The 20,605-nt window shown below is 49.6% G+C and overlaps 1 protein-coding gene across 4 annotated transcripts in view; it reads left to right on the top strand.

Annotated features, from left to right (window-relative positions):
* PITPNM2 (phosphatidylinositol transfer protein membrane associated 2) overlaps nt 1-20,605 on the top strand; it is a 145,367-nt gene that overhangs the window by 79,121 nt on the left and 45,641 nt on the right. For all 4 annotated transcript variants that reach the window (XR_010114968.1, XM_055237957.2, XM_063614623.1 and 1 more), the window contains exon 2: nt 15,025-15,197. Coding sequence is in view for 3 of the 4 variants with exons in the window: in XM_055237957.2 (XP_055093932.1) it covers nt 15,120-15,197 (78 nt within the window). In the remaining variant the exon portion in view is untranslated. The remainder of the gene's footprint in view (nt 1-15,024; nt 15,198-20,605) is intronic.

Raw genomic sequence — 20,605 nt, 5'->3', positions numbered from 1 at the left:
CATAGTGAGTTCCTAGCAAAGTAAGCAGCCATGTGGCTGGAGAGTGGTGATGGAGGAGCTATGGCTCATGAGCAGGCAGACAGGGCACACGGGATCTTACAGACCTGGAAGCTGGAAGTAAACGGAGCTGAGGAATGCACAAAGTTCTGTGGGTGAGAGACAGGATCGGGAGGTGACAAGGCAGGGTGAAGGGCATCCTAGGCACGGAACCCTCCTAGACAAGCACGCTTGGGAGCTGCTGTCAGGTCCCTCTGGTTATGGAACCCTCAGGCAGCACCTGCCTTCTCCACTGTGGCTCTTGTCAGAGCTTTTGTAGAAGGGGTGTGTGTGTGTGTGTGTGTGTGTGTGTGTTTTAGAGACAGGGTCTTGCTCTGTCACCCAGGCTGGAGTGCAGTGGCACAATCATAGCTCAGTGTAGCCTCAAACTCCTGGGCTCAAGAGATCCTCCAGCCTCAGCCTTCTGAGTAGCTGGGACTATAGGTACATGCCACCATGGTGGGCTAATTTTATTATTTTTTGTAGAAATGAGGTCTCACTATGTTGCCCAGGCTGGTCTCAAACTCCTGGCCTCCAGTGATCCTCCTGTCTCAGCCTCCCAAAATGCTGGGATTATATGCATGAGCCACTGTGCCTGGCCCCATGTTGACCATTTTTAAGCATACAGTTCTGTGACATTAAGGACATTGACACTGTTAAACAACCATAACCACCATCCATCTCCAGGACTTTTTCATCTTCCCAAACTAAAACTCTGTCCTCATTAAACACTAACTACCCATTCTCCTTTCCCCAAGTCCCTAGCACCCACCATTCTACTTTTTATCTCTATGAATTTGACTACTCTAGGGACTTCCTGTAAGTGGAATCATGCAGTATTTGTCCTTTTGTGTCTGGTTTATTTCACTTTGCTTAATGTCTTCAGAGTTCATCCATGTTGTAGCATGTGTCAGAATGTCCTTCCTTTTTGAGGCTGAATAATATTTCCCATCAGGTTCCCCCCACCCTTTTTTTCTCATTAGGTTTTGATGACTCATGTGATGTCTGTCTGTCCTTTTTTTTTTTTTTTTTTTTTTTTGAGACAGAGTCTCGCTCTGTTGCCCAGGCTAGAGTACAGTTGTGCAATCTCGGCTCACTGCAACCTCCACTTCCCGGGTTCAAGTGATTGTTCTGCCTTAACCTTCTTTGGTAGCTGCGACTACAAGTGTGCACCACAATGCCTGGCTAATTTTTGTATTTTTAGTAGATACGGGGTTTCACCATGTTGGCCAGGATGGTCTTGATCTTCTGACCTCATGATCTGCCCGCCTCAGCCTCCCAAAGTGCTGGGATTACAGGTGTGAGTCATTGCACCTGGCCAATTCTGTCTCTTTTTGAGGCTAAATAGTATTTCCCATCAGGTTCCCCCTACCCTTTTTTTTCTCATTAGGTTTTGATAACTTATGTGATGTCTGTCTCCCCTGGAGCCTGGAGGCTCCCTGAGGCCTGTCTTGGTCCCCTGTATCCTTAGCACCCATCATAGAACCTGGACCCTAAGAGGTGCTTAATGAACATTTGTTAGGTGCATGGAGTTCAAAGTACTAGAATTCTTACTGAAAGAGGGGATTGGTATTGGGATGACAATATTAAAGACTTTATTTGCCAGACTGTGGAGCTTTGGCTTCTAGGCAAATGTTTCTGTTGATCCAAGCCACCTAGGGGACTTGTTAAAAATTCTTATTCCCAGGTCTCTCCCTTGGCAATGCAGCTGATTTGGGCTGCAACCAAGACGCCTGTATTTTGAAAGAGATATCGACCTTTATTTCCTAGATCATTTAAGAACATTAGAATAAAAACAAGTAACCACTCTCTGATAAACTTTAAGTGGGGCTTTCCCTCAGCCAGAAGGTTTGTGCTTACTACAAAATATTCTGAAAGAAAAAACCAGAAATTGTTTCTCTAAATCACGCATCTTTATTAAAAAGCATTAAAGCAGCTCTGTTAGCTTGTGTTGTATCCAGAGTCAGGTGCAGCCACCATTCACGCATCAATACATAGCTTTAGCCTGGAATATACCACTTAAATTTTGGGGGCTTTCATTTCTTCCAAAAATGGGGGCATTGTTACCTTTTCCACATTGGGAGGTCATTCTGAAGAAGCAAGAATAAAAAGGCTAAAAGAATTTGTAAGTCATAAAATGCTATTATCAATGCTAGGGGTGCATATGTATATAAATTGATTTAAGTATAGAAGATGATGGTTCAATTCTTAAGCTATTTACTATCCTGGCTGTACAGTAAGATACACTTGACTCCACCACTTACTGAGTAATAGGGGCAAGGTACCATAATGACACAAAGCCCTGGGTCTCCTTAATTATAAAAATGGGGCTAATAGCCTTGCAGCACAATATTATTCAGTCATAAAAAGCAATGAAGTTCTCTCAGTGCTACAACATGAACCTCAAAAACATGATGCCAAGCGAAAAAGCCCAGACACAGAAAGCACATATTGTATGACTCCACCAATAGGAAATGTCCAGAATAGGCAAATCCATCAAAACAGAAAGCAGCTTAGTGGGTGCCAGGGGCTGGGGCAATGGGAAGTGACTGCTTAATGAGCTTAATGAGAAATGGGCTTTCTTTTTGGGTGAGGAAAATGTTCTGGAATTAGATAGGGGTGATGGTTGCACAACTCTGTGAGTATACTAAAAACCACTTTAACGGGGTGAATTACATGGCATGTGAATTATATCACAATAAAATACTTAAATAAGTGGGGACAATACATCTAACTCGGGGGAGTTGTGAGGATTAAGTCACTTACAATGTATTAATAGGGCCCAAGTGTGTAAAACCATGGGCCAGATTTATAAACCAAGGAGCGAGCAGAAGAGTCTGGTTGCCAGATGTGCCCGCCAGAGGGTGGGGGCTGTTGGGATGTGGGGTCTGATGAGACCCTGGCACCATTTACAGGAGGGGGCCATTCACACTGGGAATGCCTTCAGGAAAGGCAGGACTGGGCAGACTGTGTATTTTCTCCTACACCCTCCTCCTCACAGGATGCATGAAGGATGAGGGGCCAGGGTCGGGGTGGGGACTAAGTCTCTGACTGTTCAGCTGCTCTGGCATCTGTGTCTTTAAGGAGTTGACTGTTGTAATGTGGCAAGTTTGGGAAACCCTGTTTTAGGCATCACAGAGAGCTGTGGGCAATTTCTCTGAGCTAAAGGGCTGTGACACCCTCGCTGGGACACCGAGGGACGGCTGGGTCTGCACCCCACTCAGCCATAGCTATTGCAGAAGGAGCCACGGGGGCTCAGAGTGGTGGGCCGGTGCACCTTTGGTACCATGAGTAGGGTGGGCTTAAGGAGACAGGACTAGGGACACTGGCTACTGAGACTCCAGCATGGCGTTTGTGCCTCTCCGGACTTGAGGTTAGCCCCACAGAGCTCCTTGCAGGCTGCACAATACCAGCTGTTGTTTTGGAACAACAAAAATTCCTAATTTGCAGCTGATAACTAACAGGTACCCGAGTAAGTTGGCTGAGAGCCTCAGTGCTGGAATCTTGCACATGGTGGGCTCCAAGTGGAAGTTTATTGGGAGGTATGTTGGCTGAGTAAAGAGGAGAACCTTGTCCAGGGAAAAACTCGATCCCAGGGCTGTGCCTACCTGCTCACAAGCCATGGGGAGGCATCTGCAGCCAACATTCAATCCATTTGTGTTAAATGCAGGAATTAAGGAAAGACTGAATTTGATGAGAATTGTCTGCCGACTTAGCCACATGGAGGTCACTTGTGACCTTGACCAATATGGTTTCAGTGGAGTGGGGGTGGTCAAAGTGGGTTGGAAAGAGATCAGGAGGTGAGACAATGGAAACAGCAAGTATAGCTAAGCTTGTGGAGGATTTGCTATAAAGGGGATCAAAGAAGCGGGATGGTGCCAAGAAGGTAGAGTTGAGGGGGGCTATGGCTTGTTGTTTTGTTCTGGTTTTGCAGATATGGGAGCTATAACTTGCATGTTTGAATGCTGATGGTGAATGGGGAGGTCCATTAGGGAGACAAGAGAGGGGAGCATTTCGGGAGAAGGTCCCTGAATGACAAGAGGGCATGGGTCCCAGTGACAGAGAGTTGGCCTTCAGTAGGAGCAGAGACATCCATGCATTGCAACAGCAGCTAGTGGATTGGTGCAGTGGGTTGGTCCGTTTGATGCTGGGAATTTGAGGAAACGAAGACTGGAGCCAGGCATGGTACACATGCCTGTGGTCCCAGCTACTTAAGAGGCTGAGGCAGGAAGGTCGCTTGAGCCCAGGAGTTGGAGGCTGCAGTGAGCTAAGATGGCGCCACTGTGCTCTATCTAGCCTGGGCAAAGAGCGAGACTCCATCTCCAAAAAAATTAATAATAAAAAAGTAACGAAGACTCAAGATGGAGAGAAGGTATAAAATCAGGAGTGGGAGATAGTGAAGGAACTGAATCAGTGAAGTAGGACTGCAGGAGCTGTGCCCTCCTGGGGTGTCCTGTCAGAGTTTTGAAGGCTGGCCCAGAGGAGTAAGCACTCAAGGGACTTTGTATTCTCATTATGTATCTTCTCTGTCATCACAAGGGCTTATCACCAGTTCAGGAGTAACCCGGGTGAAAATCTCAGCAGTGCCTCTTATCAACTCTGGTGTCTTGGATGGTTCCGGAAAGCTCTGATTTCCCTGGAGAATTGATCGAGCTGAGTTTTGCTTTGGGACAGGGTCTGCAGCACAGCCAGCTCTCTGCCAACAGGCTCTCAGCCTCTAAGCATCTCAGGGGGCCCTCCCTTCTGCATGCCTCAGAAGCTGAGAGCTTTCACCCCTAAAGGACTGGCCATTTCTAAGGCCAATGGCCTCCTGAAAAGCCCCGGCACTTCTTATGTAGGAGGATGGTCTGGGTGCTGCTGCTGAAATGGTGGTGGCCTCAGGGAAGTGACCAGGAGTGAGAAAGGAAGGCCCCTGAGCAAACCCCAGCCTACGATTTTGTAGCCACAGCTTAGACCCTAACTGCTGGGGCCAAGGTCCCCTCTGGGCTTGTTTCTGTTGTCACATCTGAGCCTCCTGTGGCATTTTGTTTAAGGGCCCAGCCTTATTCCAGCCATACTCAGTGTTAAATTAGGGGAGCACCAACCCTGGAGGCCAGTGTGGTGGTGGTAGTAGCTCTGTGACCAGCAGGGTCCCCAGAGGACCGGGGTAGGAGGTGAGTTCCAAATAATTCTCCTTCGTGCCATACTCGTCATCTTGGAGGCTCTGAGTTTCAAGCTTATTTCCTCACATGCACATTTGTGCCCTTTTCCACCCAACTGAGGTTGCTATGCTGATAGCCACAGCCAGGGAGGAGGAGTCATAAAAACAGGGCTCCCTTGCCTTGCCGCAGTCCTTGAGCAGGATGCGCCCTCTCGGAGCCTGCTCTGTGGTCTGCACCACTGCTTCTCTGGGGCTGTTGTTTGGGTTGAGGCATTACATAGCGATGCCTCATAACTCTAGCATCCCACTCCTGCTCCTGGAGCTGCAGAGCACTGCAAGCCCCACGGTGCCCCCAGGTGGCTGCTGTGCTGTGGGGTCTGGTGACCAACTCCTGCAGTGGCTTGGCAGTTGCCCCAGCTTGGCACTCCAGGTGTACAATGGTGAGATTTATGACTTTCTGTGGGATTTGGGGTAACTGCAGCAGTGCCCAGGGCTTTAAAGCTCTCTGGGACCCCCTCTTCAGTGCCCAGGCCAGCGTTAGAGGAAGGAGTCATGTCCTGCTTAAAGGTGTCAAGGAATCTGTGGGGGGCAGGGGTAGGAGCTGTGTCCTCCTGCTCAAAGTCTCCTTGGTCCTTGCCCTTCCAGCCTGGCCACCCCTGCCTCATGAACCTGAAGCTCTTTCTGTGTCACTTTTCTCTTCTAATGCCTGGGAGTATGTGGCTGGGTGGAGGGAGAAGCTGGGAGTCAGGGTCCTGGTTCCCAACCCAGCTCTCTGCCTGCTTCCTGAGCCTTAGTCTCCTCATTTGTAAGGGGAGGGTTGGCCTGCAGCAGGGTCCTCTGCTTGTTTCTTAGCCCAGAAATCCTTTCTTCAAAAGAAATCTCTGCTGGAAGCCCAGTGTCTAACACATAAAGGTGGAACTACTCTGGGGCAGGGATTGGATGATTCTGTGGGTCTGTGACCTCTCCTGCTTTCAGCTCCAGGACACAGAGAGGCAGCTTATCAGTGCTAACCTCATAACACACACCTTCAGAGCAGCCACACACTCCTGCAACCCCAGCCCAAGCATAGGGGCTGCTTGCTGGACACAAAGAACAGCCCCTTATCCCTCTGTGCCGCCTCCCATTCATCCAGAGCTTTGGGTCCCTGGATATACATAGATGGTTAGGGGAGGCCTGGGAAGCCTTGTCTGGCTGCATCTGGAGAGGAAGTGCTTTTAACATTGCCTGCTTCAGCTCCTGATTGGGGACCAGTAGGTTTGGGAAGCAGAGAGCAGAAGGAAGCTCTCTTAGAGCAAGAGGAGAGGGACTCAAGGGAGGCAGAAGGAGGTTATGGATACCCACAGTCCTGAGTCCCAGGCCCCCAGACCTGCTGGTGGCTCCCTCGCTTCCCACTGCTGCAAAAGCAGGGGCTCCCGCTGGCTTGGCTTGGAGTAGCTTCCAGACTTAATAGCCAGAATGCAGCTGAACTGCGTTTGGATGGATTCCATCCCCCCTTGACTTTGCACAGCCTCACTGCTAAATTCCATCTGTGACGTCAGACCCCTGCTAATCATGGAAAAACAGATTAAGTTCTGTAAACTCAATTCTCGTGCTTTCCCTCCCAGTCAGGGTGTCTCGTGGCCTCCGCTTAAAGGAGCTGTCCACCTCCCTGCTCGGTCCACCCTCCCTCATCCTGGGCCAAATCCCAGTAATCCACTTTAAGTCTTCATCACATGCCTCCAGCCTGGCCACCCCTGCCTCCTGAACCTGAAGCTCTTTCTGTGTCACTTTTCTCCTCTACTGCCTGGGAGGTTCAGGAAGATCTCTGGGCTCCAGCCTGGGAGGCCCAGCTGGTGCTCTGTGTCTTGGTGGGAAGCCATGCCCTTGATTCTTTGGGTGACATCCCTCACAGCTCTTCTTGGTCGTCTGCCTGTGCCTGGAACCCTGGTCTGGATGCAGCCTGCACCTCGCGCCTTGCCCACGGCTGGTCTCTTGCTCCATGGCCTCCCTGAGTGGCCCCACTCTGACATGGTCTGGCCAGTTGTTTCCTCAAAGACATCAGTGAACATGGGGCTGGGGGTTCTTTCTAGGGTCGTGAATGCCAGGGTCTGGAACATGAAGACTTTTCTAAGGGCCAGGGCCCAGGTGCCACATTTGAAGCCCAGGGAAGGGTCCCCGTCATCCCTGGAGCAGAGCCATGTGGGCTGTGCATGTGGGCAACCACCCAGACCCCTTCCCTGGCCTTCCTCCCTGAAGGGCCTCTGGAGACCTGTATGTGTCTTTTTTCCTCTGTCTGTGCCAGGCCCCAAAAGATGCCCTGTAGAAAGCAGTAAAACATAATTCTGTCTAACCCGTCACGACTCCGGCAGAGACGAGATGAAATGTGTGTCCGTCTCACTTGCACCCAGGCAGCCGGACTGGGTGTAATGAGATTGTCTGAATGAGGGTTCAGCTTCGGGCCAAGGGGGCTCCAGGGAGAGGCAGACACACAAGTCACACTGCTCTGATACAGGGAGGGTCTGCCGTGCTCCCTGGCCTCAGCTCAACCAGGGAGAAAGTGAGGAGGACCCTATCTCACCCCAGTAGGTCCGTGCCTGGCTGTAAGGCCAACCAGCACCACAGCAGGGCTGCCCCTCCCTCAGGCCTAGGTTTATTGTCTGCACCTGGGGGTAGGCAGCCCTCCTAGGAAGCCCACAGGCCCTGTGTCTCAGGGACCCGCCTTCCAGACCCTGCTAGGGACAGCAGTGCCACCTTGTTGTTCACTCTTGCTAGTTGAACGCTGGTTGGAACAGGGCTGAGCACTTCATGTGCATCATCTTATTTAATCCACAGACACCCCAGCTGGGCAGGGGTGGTTCTTACCCCCAGAAGACAAAATAAAAGATCAAAGGATTAAGCAATTTGCCCACAGTCACAGCTAAGAGGTGGCAGAAGGTCTAGCTGATTATTTTATTTTAATCACAGCACTACCAGCCCTTCTCTGTCTGTTTACACACACATCACTCAAATGCTGCAGCTGCTGCCTTCTGAAACATCAGGTAATAAAATGCAGATAAAAGTTGCCCGCAAATTCCATCTATCTGATGGAACCCTCTCCAGCATTCAGTCAATGTTTATTCCACACTCTTCATCCAAACAGACATATACAGAGTAGTAATAATCTTTTTTTAAAAAAGTATCATGTTCTACATGAATTTTTAAAGTAAAAATTAAATTTAATAATCTTTTTTTAAAAAGTATCATGTTCTACATGAATTTTTAAGGTAAAAATTAAATTTAATGTTATTTGAATTTAACCAGACAAATGTATCAATTTTCATGTATCTTAAGTGAAATGAGAGTTGCTAAACTGAGGAAAAAGATTTCTTTATTGTAAGTGATAATAGTCCTAAAAGGTTAAAGGTGAGAGAAAAACTTTTGAAAATAGCTTGATTGAAGTATAATAACATACCATACATATACTCATTTAAAGTATACAATTAAATGGTTTTGGTATGTTATTGATTTTTTTAAATTGTGGTAAGTAGGCCGGGTGCGGTGGCTCACGCCTGTAATCCCAGCACTTTGAGAGGCCGAGGCGGGCGGATCACGAGGTCAGGAGATCAAGACCATCCTGGCTAACATGGTGAAACCCCGTCTCTACTAAAAATACAAAAAAAATTAGCTGGGTGCGGTGGCGGGCGCCTGTACTCCCAGCTACTCGGGAGGCTGAGGCAAGAGAATGGCGTTAACCCGGGAGGCAGAGCTTGCAGTGAGCCGAGAATGAGCCACTGCACCGCAGCCTGGGTGACAGCGCAAGACTTTGTCTCAAAAAAAAAAAAAAAAATTGTGGTAAGTACATATATATAATATATATATATGTATATAACATAAACTTTGCTATTTTAAGTTTTTTTTTTTTTTTTTTTTTTTTTTTTTGAGACAGAGTCTCTCTCTGTCGCCCAGGCTGGAGTGCAGTGGCGCAATCTCGGCTCACTGCAAGCTCCGCCTCCCAGGTTCATGCCATTCTCCTGCCTCAGCCTCTCCGAGTAGCTGAGACTACAGGCGCCCGCCACCACGCCCGGCTAATTTTTTGTATTTTTAGTAGAGACAGGGTTTCACCATGGTCTCGATCTCCTGACCTCATGATCCGCCCGCCTCGGCCTCCCAAAGTGCTGGGATTACAAGCGTGAGCCACCGCGCCCAGCCTTATTTTAAGTTTTTAAGTGTACTATTTCATCGCAGTAAGTATATTCACAATGTTGAGCAACCATCACCACTACCACTTCCAAAGCTTTTTTATCACCCAAATAACTCTGTAACTATTAAACAACTACTCCCATTTCCTCCAATCCCAGCTCCTAGTGACCTCTAATCTATTTTCTGAGAGGAAAACTTTTAAAAGGTTAAAGTCATTAATTTTTTTTTAATAATAAACTTTATTTTTTGAGACAGGATCTCGCTCTGTTGCCCAGGCTGGAGTGCAGTGGCACGATCTTGGCTCACTGCAACCTCCACCTCCCGGGCTCAAGGGATCCTCCCACCTCAGCCTCCAGAGTAGCTGAGACTACAGGCACTCCACCACACCTGGCTAACTTTTGTATTTTTTGTAGAAATGGGGTTTCGCCATGTTGCTCAGGCTGGTCTCAAACTCTTGACCTCAAGTGATCTGCCTACCTTGGCCTCCCAAAGTACTGGGATTAAGGCGTGAGCCACCTAAACTTTATTTTTTTTAAGAGACGTTTTAGATTCACAGCAAAATTGAGTGGCAAGTACGGAGTTCCCATATGCCCCTTCCCCCACTCTCAGTATCCCACATCAGTGTGCCCTATTTGTTACAATGAATGAGCCTGCAGTGACATGGCATCGCCCGAAGTCCATACATCACACAGGGGCTCACTCTTGATGTTGTATTTTCTATGGGTTTGGACAAATGTATGAGGACATGCATCCGCCATTGTAGTATCCCACAGAGTACTTTTACTGCCCTAAAAATCCTCCATTCTCTGCCTGTTCATCTCTCACTAATTTTTCTACCTACTTAATGAACCAACTTCTATGCTATGGAAGTTGAGGAAACTATATTTCTACCTTTGTTCTTCTCCAAATTTGTCTTAGTTGTATTATCATTTGTGTACAGTGTTGAGGTTTTGATATTCAGTTCAATCACATAATTGCCATGATTTCAAAAATATCAATGCTGTGTTCATCAGGATTTCTCCATTTATTACCTCATTTTGACTTATCTTTTTGGTTAGTTGGATTTCAACATCAGATAATTTTTTCTTTTTTTTTGAATTTGATGTATTTATTTATTTTTGAGACAGGGCCTTGCTCTGTGATTCAGGCTGGAGTGCAGTGGCGCAAACATGGCTCACTGTAGCCTTGACCTCCTGTGCTCAAGCCATCCTCCCACCTCATCTCCCCAGGATGCAGCCTGGCCGTGCCAGGGGTGCACAGTAGGAACACGATGGAGCCCCATGTTCCTGCCCTGGGGCCTTTGCTCACGCTGTTCCTTCTTACTGGATTGAGTCCTTCTCACACCTACCCTCAGCTCTGCCCTTAGCTTCCCCAAGTGTCTGGATTACAGGTGTCTGCCGCCATGCCCAGCTAATTATTTTTAATTGTATGATTTTTTGAAGAAACAGGATCTCACTGTATTGCCCAGGCTGGTCTTGAACTCCTGGGCTCAGGCAATCCTCTTGCCTTGGTTTCCCAAAGTGCTAGGATTATAGGTGTGAGCCACCGTGCCTGGCCAGGTAATTATTTTTTAGATGACTTTAAGGATGTCTAAGCCCCTAAACTCATGCTTCAGAGAGCCCCACCTCATCTCCCCAAGATGCAGCCCGGCCATGCCAGGGGTACATGGTGGGAAGGCACTCAATGGAGCCCCACATTCCTGCCCTGGGGCCTTTGCTCACGCTGTTCCTTCTTACTGGATTGAGTCCTTCTCACACCCGCCCTCAGCTCTGCTGAGCAGAATCCCATGGATCTCAGAGAGCCTGGCTCCGCCTTCCATGAAGCCTTTCCTGAGACCCCTCTAGACTGAGCGACTTATCTTGTTTTGATGACACTCATGGTAACTCCAGAAGTCAGATAGTATTATCCGCACTTTATATGTGGAGAGACCGAGGCTCAGCAGGTACAGGGGCTTTTCCAGGAGGTCACACAGCTGGTAAAGGCACTGTGAGGCTTTGCAGTCAGATCCCAGAGTGAGCTCCAAACTGTCACCTCCCATCACATTCTGTGTCACTCTTAGAGTTCTGAGTCCTCTCTCCTATTAGTCACCTGTGCACTTAACTGTAAGATATAGAACGATTTATTTGTTTTTTCCTTCTTCCTATCCATGTATTTACCTACTTACTTACCTCTACAGCTCTTTAGTTCCTTGCGGGCAGAAACACGGTTGCTTTTCCCTAAGCCAGCCTTGATGGAATTGCATCCTGAGCACTTGCACTTTCTGATGCTCTTCCACCATGTGGCTGCTGCCCTTGCACAGTCCTAAGCTTTGCCCCGCTCCACCCAGGTGCCAGGAGCCTCCAAGGGGCCTCTGGGCCCTCCAGCTGTGTGTTCCCTCTCTGTCTCTGTCCCTCTGCCTGCACGCAGAAATATCCCAGCGGAGCTGTGGACAGCACCTGTGGAATTAACAGCTCACCTGACAGCTTGTCCGTGGGGGAACATCATTAGGTGTCTGTTCCAGACACGTGCTCACAGAGCCTCTGAAATCAGAGACCCAAGCCAGTGTCTGGGTGCTGGCTCAGGCTGTGAGATTTCACCCCTGGTTGTTATTTGAGAAGATGGAGACATTTAAGGAACATGATGAATCTGGCTCAGGGGGTCCTGCCTTGCTAGTGCCTGGTGGGCCTGGAATCTGAGAGGACTGAGAAAGGACTGATTTGCATGGGGATGAGCAGGGCAGGTCATGTACCCCGGAGGGGTTAAGACTCTCAAAGGGTAGAATGCTTAGACTCTTAAGGTTTCTGAAGAACATTTAGAGTCTGTGTCTGACCATGCTATTTAGATGACTAAATGAGACTTGCCCATTCTGGGTCACTGCATTTGCCCCACAGTAAAGGAGCCCACCTGAGGCCCCACAGAGGCGGAGTGGGTGCTGCACGTCACACAGGTGTGCTGCTTGACACCAAGCACCTGCTGTGCCTTCCTAGTTGGGTGATGCTGGGGCTTCAATGAAGAACCATGTGAAGAAGCTTCAGAAACAACCCCCATTGAACTTCAGTTTTCCATTCCCGTCTCCAACCCTAATTTCCTCCAACTTCCCTCAAACATAAAGCTCTCTCTCCTTTTTGTATATAAGTTTCCCAGATCAGGTGCCTGTGCTACCCTCCCAGCCAGCTGGAAGTCCATCCAGGTGTCAGACGGGTCCCTTGCTACTTTGGCCGAGCCAGCTCTTGTTTCACACCTCACAGGATAAGGTGCAGCCTGGGGACTGTAGGGCCATTGCTTCTTTCTCCTGTGTCCTCAGCTTCCAGCCAGGTTTGAGGATAGACATGTGGGCCGAGGCGGAGCTGAGTCTGGGAGTATGGGGAAGAACTCCACAGGGCCTCAGGCCCTAAACTTGCAGGTCTCATGGGCTGTTAGCTAGACCCACTGACCTTGAAGAAGGTCAGCAATGGTCTTTTTTCACTTGAGCACAGCCTCTGGGGAGCTTTGGAGTTGATCAGGGATCAGAAAGGCTGGTGGACAGGTTGCAGGAGAGAGCAAGCCCTTCCTAGCAAGAGTCCTTATGGATATAGCAGGGCCTGGGGCCACCCCAAGGAGGGGAACAGGGCAAGGAAACTTCCCAGGGAGAGGGGAGCTAGAGGGGATTTCTGTGACCAGGTGATGTTGTTCAGCAGCACTGTGGGGAGTCTGGGTCAGAGACCTCCAAGGGGCAGTTGGGGTCTGGGATCCAGGGTTATCTTATCTACAGCCAGCAGATATTGGGTGCAGTTTCTGGGGTATATAAAGTATCTAGGCTCTAACTGGCTAAAAAAGAGCTTCACTTGGACTATATTTAAAGCAACTGGATGTGAGAATTGGGTTCTTTTTTAATAGAGAGGAGGGCCTTGCTATGTTTCCCAGGCTGGTCTTGAGCTTGCTTGGCCTCAAGCAGTCCACCTGCCTTGGCCTCCCATAATGCCAGGATGGATGTGAGAATTTGAATGGGCTTTGGGCTGACGTTCTTACCTGCTGTGAACTAAACAACTGGGAGCCGCTGTTTTAGTCTAACACAAGGGATGGAGCCCCTTTATCAGACCTTTCCTCTCTCTGTCTCTCTCCCTAAGTGGCTTATTTAAGAACTTCTTTTAACCCTGTCTACTGGTATTCCTGAGAGTTCTGGTAAATGTTTTTCTCAACCTTGTTAGCTACGCAGTAATGCTTTAGCACCTGGGTGATACTCCAATGCCCGATAGAGAGCCGTGCCCTGGGGAAGTTGCCTGACTGGCCAGGCCGTTGCTTTTATCACTTAGCAGGAGTCCTGCCCATGGTCACTGTGAATCCTCCCTGGCTGCTGTCCTTGGAGTAGTCTTGCTAAAATACTACCCTTAGCCGGGTGTGGGTGGCGTGCACCTGTAGTCCCAGCTACTCTGGAGGCTGAGGTGGAAGGATAGCTTGAGCCCAGGAGATCAAGGCTGCAGTGAGCTGGGATTGCACCACTGTACTCTAGCCTGGGTGCAGAGTGAGACCTTGTCTCTAAACAATAAATAAATATAAAATTTATTTATCGTCCATCCTGAAAACCTTCACTTGGCTTCATGTTAACAGCATGTGACCTTTGGAGGTGACCAAATGATATTTATGGCAAAGCTTCAGCCATCTGGGGCTTGGGTTTTAAGGGGTGATTTCATTTTCCAGATAACTGAGTATGCGCCTCTTCCAAGCCCTAAGGTTTTTTTTTTTGTTTTTTTTTGAGACGGAGTTTCACTCTTGTCCCCCAGGCTAGAGTGCAATGGCGCGATCTCGGCTCACTGCACCCTCTGCCTCCTGGGTTCAAGCGATTCTCCTGCCTCAGCCTCCCAAGTAGTTGGGACCACAGGCTCCTGCCACCACCTGCGGCTAATTTTTGTATTTTTAGTAGAGACGGGGTTTCACCACGTTGGCCAGTCTGGTCTTGAACTCCGAACCTCAAGTGATCTGCCTGCCTTGGCCTCCCAAAGTGTTGGGATTACAAGTGTGAGCCATTGCGCCTGGCCCAGTTAAAAAAAAAAAAAAAGTGCTTAGGGGCAAATCTTCATCAAATATATTCTTTGTCACTTAAATAGAGGTTGCTATGAGTACACTCTCTGCTTATCTTGTCTCATCTACTTCCCAGACATAGCCCAATGGAAGGAATAAAATAGATGCCAATAAATGTTTCTTATTGGATTGAACTGAAACCAAACTTTAAATCACTCAGAGTCTCCCCTTGGGATGTAGTGATGTCATCTTCCCCTAATGGCATGGTCAGACTGCTGACTTGTGAATGTCTCATGTCTGTGCTGCTTAGTTTTATTTGATCTGCCTGCTTTTCCGTGACCAGCTATCGTTACTCACTGTGTCAGTACCGGGGAAACAGATGCTGTAGCTTGTTAGGATTGTGAGTAAAACAAGAGCACGGTGTTCTTACCCTGGCCCTTGCTAATGGAGTGACAATTCTTTACTTCCCCGTGGCTGTTTGTTGATCAGAGAGCTTACACATAGCCTCTCACTTGTCCTTTTGGTAGCTGTTAGCAAACAAGAAAAATAAAGGTTGGAAAGGAGAGAACCTGCTCAATCAAAGTTGCACTGTTGGATCATGCCTGATCAGAGGCCAGAATTCCAGCCTCAGGTCTAGACCGGGCCATTTCTCTGTGCTATGGTATTCATCCGCCTTTGCAGAAAGTGACTGTTCTGTCCTCTCTCTCTCCCAGGGGTCCTTGGTGAATTTTGTCATGGTTATTTAAGGAACCTTGCCTAGAAGTCCCAACTTGCAGTTCCCCATTGACGGGAAGGCTTGGACTCCAAGATGATTATAAAGGAATATCGGATTCCTCTGCCAATGACCGTGGAGGAGTACCGCATCGCCCAGCTGTACATGATACAGGTGGGTCGTGGGGCAAGGGTGGGTCATGGTGTGAGGGTGGGTCGCGCCAGCGCACAGACACCACATGTAGGTTAGGTGGAGTTGTGGCCTTCACAGTGCAGTGCCTGCCCCAGAACTTCCTGGTAAGTGTGAATTGTGCTGGACCCCTGGCCTCTAGGCACAATGCCAGGCGCACAGGGCACACCATGGGCGCGTGGCATCAGATTGCTTTCCGGCACTGTGTCCCGCCGCCCACAGCGCGAACACTTGCCCTTGCATTCGGCACCATTATCTCCCTGGCCCAGACGTTATCCCTATGTTTCCCTATGTTTCAGTTTGCCTGGGCTGCCATCAGTAAATACCACAAACTGGGGGTGTAGAGGAACGCACTTCCTCACAGTTCTGGGGGCCGGAAGTCCCAGATCAAGGCCTGGCAAGTGCGGTTTCTGGTGAGGGCCCTCTTCCTGGCTTGCACATGGGCGCCTTCTCCCTGTTTCCTAACATGGCGGGGAACGAGCAGGCTCTGGTGTCTTCTCCTCTTTTTCTTTTTCTCTTCTGTTTTTTATTTGTGTAAATGTATAGGATACAACTGTGATTTTGTTGCATGCACAGATTGGAAAATGGTGCTTGTAGGGTATCTATCACTCAAATACACTGTACTCATTAAGTAATCCCTCATCTTCCACCCTTCCTTTTCTTCTAAGGACACCAGTCACATTGTCAGGGCCCCACCCATATGATCTCATCTAGCCCTGATTACCACCCAAAGGCCCCATCTCCAAATACCATCACATTGGGGGTCAGGCCTTTTGGGGGGATACAGACATTCAGTCCATAACACCCCATTCTACAGACAGGAGGCATATAAGGCCCAGAGATGTTAAATGCCTTGCCAAGGAGCGCAGGGCCTGTCTCCTAGCTCCCAGCTCCATGCTTTCCTCACCACCCTGACTGCTTGCAAAAAAGCAGTGTCAGACATGTGGCTTACTTACAGACGCACGCAGGAGTTTGAGGATGACAGGCTCCTTTGATAAGCCGGAGACTCTTGCTTAGGAGACACCTCCAGTCTCCCTACCCAGTGCCTGACCGACCTGGAACATAAGACCTGGCTGCCTCTGGCTGACCCCAGATGGGACCACTGCTCCCACTTGCCGCAGTCCTGGCTGCAGTCCTTTCTATGTAGAGGTTCTATCCCAGCTCTCCTGCTGTCCTCCTGTCCACCCTCAGTGCCTGGCATGGCCTAGCCTGGCAGCTTCCCTCCAGGCTGAGGGTCTTCGGGCTTCCCACACTGATTATGAACCTGCTGTCAGCCTGGCTCTGGCTCCTCTGGGCATATCAGTGCCTCCAGTCCCTGTGACACAGTGGGGCTTGCCCTCCTCCAGCTTCTTGCTGTACAGCCCCTTAATTACAGCATCAGACTGAGTCGTTGGTGTTGGGGAGAGGCTTCGGCAGGGCCTCCACCTCCCATCCCTGGCTTCGCCTATTGGGCGCCCACCTTCCACCCAGGTCAGGGGAGGTAGCTGTGAGCTCCCAGCAGAGCCTGCAGCCCCAGCTGCCTTCTGGGAGGAGCTTGAGGAAGCTGCAAGGGTTTGTCCAGGCTCCCCTATGTGGGAGCCTTGGCTGGGAAAAGAACGGAAGGTGAACCCAGCCTCTCCGGGGGGCTGTTTGCTCTGAGCTGCTTCAGAAGGACCACTCAATTCCCTCTTGAACCACTTACCCGATAATTATTTCTAGAGAGTGGAGAGAGAGGAAGAGGCTTAAATCAGCCCCCCATCTCTGAGCACTCTGGAAATAGCTCAGCCTGTTCAAGGACCAGGCTGATCTGCCAATGCTGCTGTTGTCTTGCTGCTTCTCAATTCCCACCCAAGCTAGGGTGAACCCAGACCACAGGAGCCCCTCAGCTCCACCTGGCCTCCCAGTGGCTGTCAAGATTGGGAGGACTGACCTCCAGCCCCTAGGAGATCCCAAAGCTGTTCTGGAACATAGAATCACCTCTGGGCTCCTCAAAACACCTGTCACTCCAGGTTTTTGTTTGTTTGTTTGTTTGTTTGTTTGTTTTTGAGATGGAGTCTCGCTCTGTCACCAGGCTGGAGTGCAGTATCGTGATCTCGGCTCACTGCAACCTCCGCCTCCTGGGTTCAAGCGATTCTCATGCCTCAGCCTCCCGAGTAGCTGGGATTACAAGCACGCGCCACCACACCCAGCTAATTTTCGTATTTTTAGTAGAGACAGGGTTTCACCATGTTGACCAGGACAGTCTCGGTCTCCTGACCTTGTGATCCACTCACCTTGGCCTCCAAAGTGCTGGGATTACAGGCATGAGCCACGATGCCCGGCCACTTCAGGGTTTTTTTGAACACCTATCCTTATGCCTCCAATGAATGTAATTGTTAAACATCATATAGTTCCCTGTTAGACGCTCAGACCTTCCTGCACCTGTGCAGCCAGGCCCCGTCCCTCTAGCCGACACATGCAGTGTCTTTTGAGAAGCTCCATTGATTAGGATTGTGGCAGGATGGAAACATCTCCCGCCTTGCAGATCATGAGCATCAGCACTCTCAGGGCCCTTCGTGAGAGCCTGTTGGACAGATGGGCATCCTTCCCAGCTAGGCAGAGACACTGTGGCCTCTAAGGGCTGGCTGGAGTCATTGCTGCTGCTCTGAGCTTCCAGAGCCTTTCCCTGTGCACCTTCTGGGTGAGCAAGCATGTGTGCACACGTCTGCTTTCCTGTTAAAAAAGAAAGGTGAAAGAAACCAGGTATTGCCGGGAGAGGTGCTTCTGTGACAGGCACTAGCATGCTTGGAGGGGAGATTGGGGGCAAGGTTGTTGGTGTTCCTGCTCAGGCTGGTTGGCTGGGCAGCTTTCCTCTGGGCAGGCCTTGAGGCTGGGGGTGTCGGATAGCCAGCTTGGTGATGGGCAGGGGGTCTGCTGCACATCACAGGTGCTAGTGCCTTGCACCTGTGTCCTCTGTGTTCTTAGTATGTGCTGTCTCCGGCCTGAGGACTAATTGCTGTGTTTGAGATGCTGCTGCCCTCATGTCATTACCAGGAAGCCATAGGTTCCTGCTAGAGCTACTGACTGGGAAGTTTCCCATGCACTTAAGGCCCTTGCTGGCCAGCCCCGCCCCAGCTGGGTCTTAGGCAGATGCATCGCTGGGTTCTGGCCTCCACAGCCCCTAGTCCAAGCTTCAACAAAATGAGCTCCAAGATATTGCCAGGCCCATAGGTCGTGTGCCCTCTGAGGGGCAAAATGTTGGCCTGCCTACTGTCTGCATGGACGGGGCTCAGGCTGTCAGTTCTCTATAGCATTTGGAAGAAATTCTTCTGGGACTAGGGGCTTTGGGCTTACTTGATTGGGTGTTGTCTTGTTTTGCTTTTATTGAGGTAAAATTCACAAAACATTAACCATTTTTTTTTTTTTTTTTTTTTTTTTGAGACGGAGTCTCGCTCTGTCACCCAGGCTGGAGTGCAGTGGCGCAATCTCGGCTCACTGCAAGCTCCGCCTCTCGGGTTCACACCATTCTCCTGCCTCAGCCTCTCCGAGTAGCTGGGAGTACAGGCGCCCGCCACCACGCCCGGCTATTTTTTTGTATTTTTAGTAGAGACGGGGTTTCACTGTGGTCTCGATCTCCTGACCTCGTGATCCGCCCACCTCGGCCTCCCAAAGTGCTGGGATTACAAGCGTGAGCCACCGCGCCCGGCCCAACATTGACCATTTTTAAGTGAACAATTCAGTGGCATTTAGTATACTCACAATGTTGTGCAACCATGAACTTTAGTTCCAAAACACTTTCATCACCCGAGAAAGAAACCCCATATCCATTAAACAGTCACTCCTCACTCCCCCTCCCCACCCCCTGGCAATCACTAATGTACTGTCTCCCTGGGTTTGCCTGTTCTGGACATTTCATATGCTTGGGATCACTCACGGTGTTGCTCTTTGTGTCTGGCTTCTCTCACTCAGCGTCATGTTGTTGGGATTCATCCATGTCGTAGCATGTGTCAGTGCCTCATTACGTTTTATGGCTGAATCATATTCCATTGTATGAACAGACCACATTTTGCTTATCCATTCATCCATTGATGGACATTTGGGTTGACATTAGCATACAAGTATCTGTTTTCTTTTTTCTTTTTTTTTTTTTTTTTTGAGGCGGAGTCTTGCTCTGTCACCCAGGCTGGAGTGCAGTGGCACCATCTCAGCTCACTGCAAGCGCCGCCTCCTGGGTTCACGCCATTCTCCTGCCTCAGCCTCCCGAGTAGCTGGGACTACAGGCACCCACCACCACACCTGGCTAATTTTTTGTATTTTTAGTAGAGACAGGGTTTCCCATGTTAGCCAGGATGGTCTTGATCTCCTGACCTCGTGATCCGCCCACCTCGGCCTCCCAAAGTGCTGGGATTACAGGCGTGAGCCACCGTGCCCGGCCTACAAGTATCTGTTTTCAATTCTTCTGATCTACACCTAGGAAGGGAATTTCTGGGTCACCTGGTGACGCTATGCTTGATGTCTGGAGGAACCACCAGACTGTTTTCCACAGTGGCTGCACCATTTTACATTCCTACTGGGAATGTATGAAGTTTACAGTTTCTCAACATCCTCACCAGCACTTACTGTCCACTTTTTTAATAAATGCTACCCTAGTGAGTATGTTTTGAAACAGAAGAGTCCCCAGGTTATCTCAAGGGTCCTTCTGCCCATCTTTCAGACCAGCCTGCCTGCTACATCCTTCTCGGAGACTTTTCTGATCTCCATGGGCAGCATGAGTGATTTCTTTCCCTGAATTCTCGCAGTTTCCTGTCAGTCCCACGCCTGGGCACCTAGTGTCTTCCACCTCTTTGTGGGTGTCTGTCTGCTTCCTGCTGGACAGTGAGTGTCTCAGGGCAGGGTTTAGGTCTGTGGGTCTGTTTTCCCAGTTTCTGGCTCATATCCTCTTTAGTGCACATCCTCCCTCACCCATGGCTCTAGTGCGCACACACACACACACACACACACAGACACATGTGTGTCCACACACAACATATATACATGCAAGCACAGCCACCTATGCATACAGGTATGTACACAAATACATGCAGACACATGCACACACCTACACAGACACGTGCGTGCACACACAGCATGCACACATGTGCACATGTGTACATGCACCTACACACACACACACACACACACACATACACCACAAGACCCAAGGGAGTAGTGCTCCTCTTGGTTGCTTTTTCTGTTTTTTGAGATGAAGTCTCACTCTGTTTCCCAGGCTGAAGTGCAGTGATGTAATCTCAGCTCACTGCAACCTTTGCCTCTCGGGTTCAAGAGATTCTTCTGCCTCAGTCTCCCGAGTAGCTGGGATTACAGGCGCCCGCCTCCATGCCTGGCTAATTTTTGTATTTTTAGTAGAGATGGGGTTTCACCATGTTGGCCAGGCT

This window comes from Symphalangus syndactylus, chromosome 13 (assembly GCF_028878055.3).
Source record: "Symphalangus syndactylus isolate Jambi chromosome 13, NHGRI_mSymSyn1-v2.1_pri, whole genome shotgun sequence".
Lineage (NCBI taxonomy): Eukaryota > Metazoa > Chordata > Mammalia > Primates > Hylobatidae > Symphalangus > Symphalangus syndactylus.
Note: the sequence above shows the minus strand (reverse complement) of the source record. Positions and strands in the feature narration are given on the sequence as shown.